Source organism: Thermothelomyces thermophilus, chromosome 4 (genome assembly GCF_000226095.1).
Source record: "Thermothelomyces thermophilus ATCC 42464 chromosome 4, complete sequence".
Classification (NCBI taxonomy): domain Eukaryota; kingdom Fungi; phylum Ascomycota; class Sordariomycetes; order Sordariales; family Chaetomiaceae; genus Thermothelomyces; species Thermothelomyces thermophilus.
Window position 1 is genome coordinate 4,376,979 of NC_016475.1, and position 3,736 is coordinate 4,380,714.

The 3,736-nt window shown below is 47.1% G+C and overlaps 1 protein-coding gene across 1 annotated transcript; it reads left to right on the forward strand.

Annotated features, from left to right (window-relative positions):
- The first annotated feature begins 2,025 nt into the window (after positions 1-2,025).
- Positions 2,026-3,736, forward strand: MYCTH_2307708 (uncharacterized protein). Its single transcript, XM_003664617.1, has one exon. The coding sequence runs from the start codon at positions 2,116-2,118 to the stop codon at positions 3,538-3,540; it is 1,425 nt and encodes a 474-aa protein (XP_003664665.1). The 5' UTR covers positions 2,026-2,115; the 3' UTR covers positions 3,541-3,736.

The window sequence follows — 3,736 nt, forward strand, 5'->3', positions numbered from 1 at the left end:
ACTAGGCTATATAGGGGCCTCTATAGGCCGTATACCTATAAGGGAGTTAATTAGAGTAGGTAGGGTGCTAGGCCTCCCTAGTCTTCCCCCCCTCCCTATAGGCCTTTACATTATAATGGCTATAATAGGCCGGCCGCTAGCAATACTACCAGGTATAGCTAAAGCTCTAGCACCTATAATACTACCTTAGCTCTAGGGCATCCTAGTAAGGCTTATAGTCTAGTACCTAGGCATCCTAGACCACGCCCTTATTATAGGCCTTCTAGGCCTCTTTAAGGTCCTGTAAGCCTAGGAGTACTATAGCCTACTTTCTTTATAGGCTCTTTAGCAGCCAGAACTTGACCGTTTCGATCGAGTATAGGTCTATAGCCCCCTTAAAGTCTTATTTGCTAACCCCCTATAACTCCTCCTTCCGGACTCCTTTAGCTAGGACTATATAGGCCCTACCGACCTCCCTAGCCTCCTCTCCGAAGGCCATAACTACCTATCACTTATTAGCCGAATACTAATCCTTGGTAGCCTTATCCTTAAAGACCACTACTATATCCTTACTTAGGAGCTTCCTAGCTGTGACGGCTCCCTAGTGGCTAGAAGCCCCGTTAACTGCTTAAACTATCTTAGCTAGGGTTTAAGCTTTAAGGTCCTCCTATAGGCTTACGTTTTATATTATAACCTCCTACAAGGCCTATAATGGTATTGCCTTAGCCGACGGTAGGCCTCCTTAGGGGCCTATTACCCCCTATTACGGCTCTATAGCTACCTATGCCTAGGTAGGGCAAGGGGTAGCCTTAAGGGCTTCTTTAAGCCCCTTTTTAACTTCCTTAGCTACAAGTTCCTATAGGTTTAGAACCAGGCCTATAATAATAGTTATAAGGCCCTATAAGAGCCTATTAGGTAGGTCCTATACCCTACCCTATTTAGGGCTTAGTATAAGGTCGACTAGTTATATGATAAGACCCCTTAGCTCTTTAATATCTAAGGTAAGGTAGGCCTATAGTAGGCCCCCCTTTGATTAGTTCAAAGCTATAGGCCTCCCTACTTAGTAGCTTGGCAATAGGCTTTAAATCGACGTTACGTTTAGGGGCACTAGGTGGTCTATATAGTGAAAATTTAACGGGCGCGCGAGGTGCGGTCGGATTGTGGTCAGGTCCGGTTCCTACACCTGCGATGCCTGTTACATACCCGTAACGGCTTGCGCGCGGTTGAAACTGGTACTATTAGATAGCGTTTTTCGAGAGCTTTCCAGCGGTGGTAGTTTCGTATGTTTTGGTAGGGTATTCACAGAGATACAAGAGAAGCTTTTGATACCTTATATACTATAAGTATAAGTATTAGATCTTAAAGACTAACTATAAGAAAAAGATCCTCTATAGGAACTAGAATTGCCATTTAGATTTATTAATAATTATAAGCTATATAAAAGCTAAACCTAATAATTTTAGCGCTAATAAGGAAACGATAAGCTAGCTAAATGGTAAGATAGATCTTTAATTTAACTAATTAAAGAAATAAACCGACCGCTTTTCTAACAAGACTAAAGGAACTATCTATAAACTATCGTAGTAGCTTGAAAAAGGTATTATTAAGATAGATTATAGCTTTGTAAACTACCTAAAGGGAGTCAAAGATTAACTTTATAGTCGCCTAGAGAAGGATGTTTTGATAACGATAGAACCAATATTTAATTATATCAAGGATCTAAAAATATATACATTATAGTATAAAGATATGCTTAGCTAGATAGTAACTTAGATAAAGGAAATAATTAATATGATATATAGTTAAGACGGTAAAAACGACGATTAATTGCCTAGTTATTAGTGATCCTCCTTTAACCTTACTAGACTTAGTACTATTATAGAAGAAGTATAGTAAGTTAGCAATCTTATAAAAGATATATAATATAATAGTAGTACTTTCCTTATACCTCCTAAAGGCGTTAATATCGGCTATTGTTATAATCTTGGCCGCCCTAAACGTATATAGTCTTTATATAAAGTTCTATACTTTATAACTAGGCTTTTCCCCCGCTTCCAAAAGCATGGTTCCCAACTTCTCCCTCTCCAGATCAAGAACATTCCTTCACCACACTACCTCACAATACCCAACACAAATATGCCAACCCTCTCAAAGTTCCTGCCCCTCAGGCGACTGCGCAGGCATAAAGTCACGACTAGCGACGCCGCGCAAACGCCCAATCTACACATCAACAACAATGCGGTCGACGAGCAACCACAAGGCCAGCCCGCCCAAGCACAAGACACTGCGGCAGCACCCAGCCCGGCGGCGGCTGCTGATACTCCCATCTCACTAGAATCGCTGCCACCCGAGCTGCGACATAACATCCTCATCTTGGTCTTGGACATCCAAGATCTGAAGGCGTTGGTGCTCGCCTCGCCCGTCTTCCACCAGCAGTACTTGCTCGACCGTAAGGCCTTTCTCGGCCGCGCGCTAAAGGCCTCCCTGGGCAACGTCCTCATCGATGCGTATGCCGTGCGCACCTCGGCTTTGCTTCACGAGCAGCACCCCGCAGACAGGTTGTACCAGCTAGAGGAGACTACGGTCCGTCTCTTCATGGATAATTACGTCGCCTTGCGTTCCGTGTCCCTTAACCAGCTCCTGGCGGAGGTCATCACCTCCGAGGACGATCTCGCTGCCATGGCCAGCTTCTACTGCTCCGTTGCAGGCCCGCTTGTGCAGCAGTTCGCCGCCCTTTTTCTACGCCACCTCGACCCTTCGCTCCCCGTCGGTAGCCTATCCAGGATCGAGCGTACGCGTTTGCTCCGCGCGCTCTACCGCTTCCAACTCTATTGTAACTTGTTTGGTGTCGGGCCTCGGGGATATTGCTCACAGCCGCCGCTGGACATATCGGAAATCCTGCCTTTTTTCTTCTGTGTCTTTCGCCCCTGGGAGATCGAGGAGATCCATTGTATCTATATCATTATGCGAGAAAAGTACGAGGCCGTGTTTGATGCCATTCGGGCCGATGTCGCCAGGGATAATCCGAGATTCAGCGGTTGGCGCCGGCCTGACACCCCTCCAGGCTCATTCGACCTCGGTAGTGAATGTAAGTTGACTTTGAGTCGAGTGGTCTCTTTCCTCTCCGTTTTTTTTTCTGACAACCTGAAAGTCCTCCGCGAATCTCTCAGACAAGGCACCGCCGCACGAGGCCTGCGAGTCTTCTCCAAGGTGTTACAGACCACCGACCACGAGAAGCTGGTCAAGCGCATGCAGAAGTATATGCGGCTGCAGTGCGTCTTCATCGAGCCCATCCTGAACTGGACGAGTCAAGACCTGCGGCGCAGGGAACACCCCTCCGAAGAGGACCGGGCCGAGGCCAGGCGCGAGCGGCTCCCGTTTTTGGGCGACAAGGAAGACGCGCCACCGCTGGCGTGGGTCATTTTGTGGAGGGGCAAGTATGTCAATGAGTACGGCGACGTAATTGACTACCGCCTCAAGGAATGGGGTTTTATTTTCTGGGACTGCCGGCGCTTGAATGAGAGCGGTGCCAAGCACTATATACGGGGTGAACGGAGATAGGGAGCAGTGGCTGGTTGAGTTTGCAAGGCACGTTATGCCAGAGTCAACGGCGGAGGCTGCAGGGCGGACCCTGCAGACCAAATGTATGTACATACAAGCCGGACAGTCTCCGAGAACAGATGCAATGGTTCATCAACTCAATACGCATGTATTACCCTTGACCAAGTGTTCCCAACACCAGTTAACTGAAACTGGC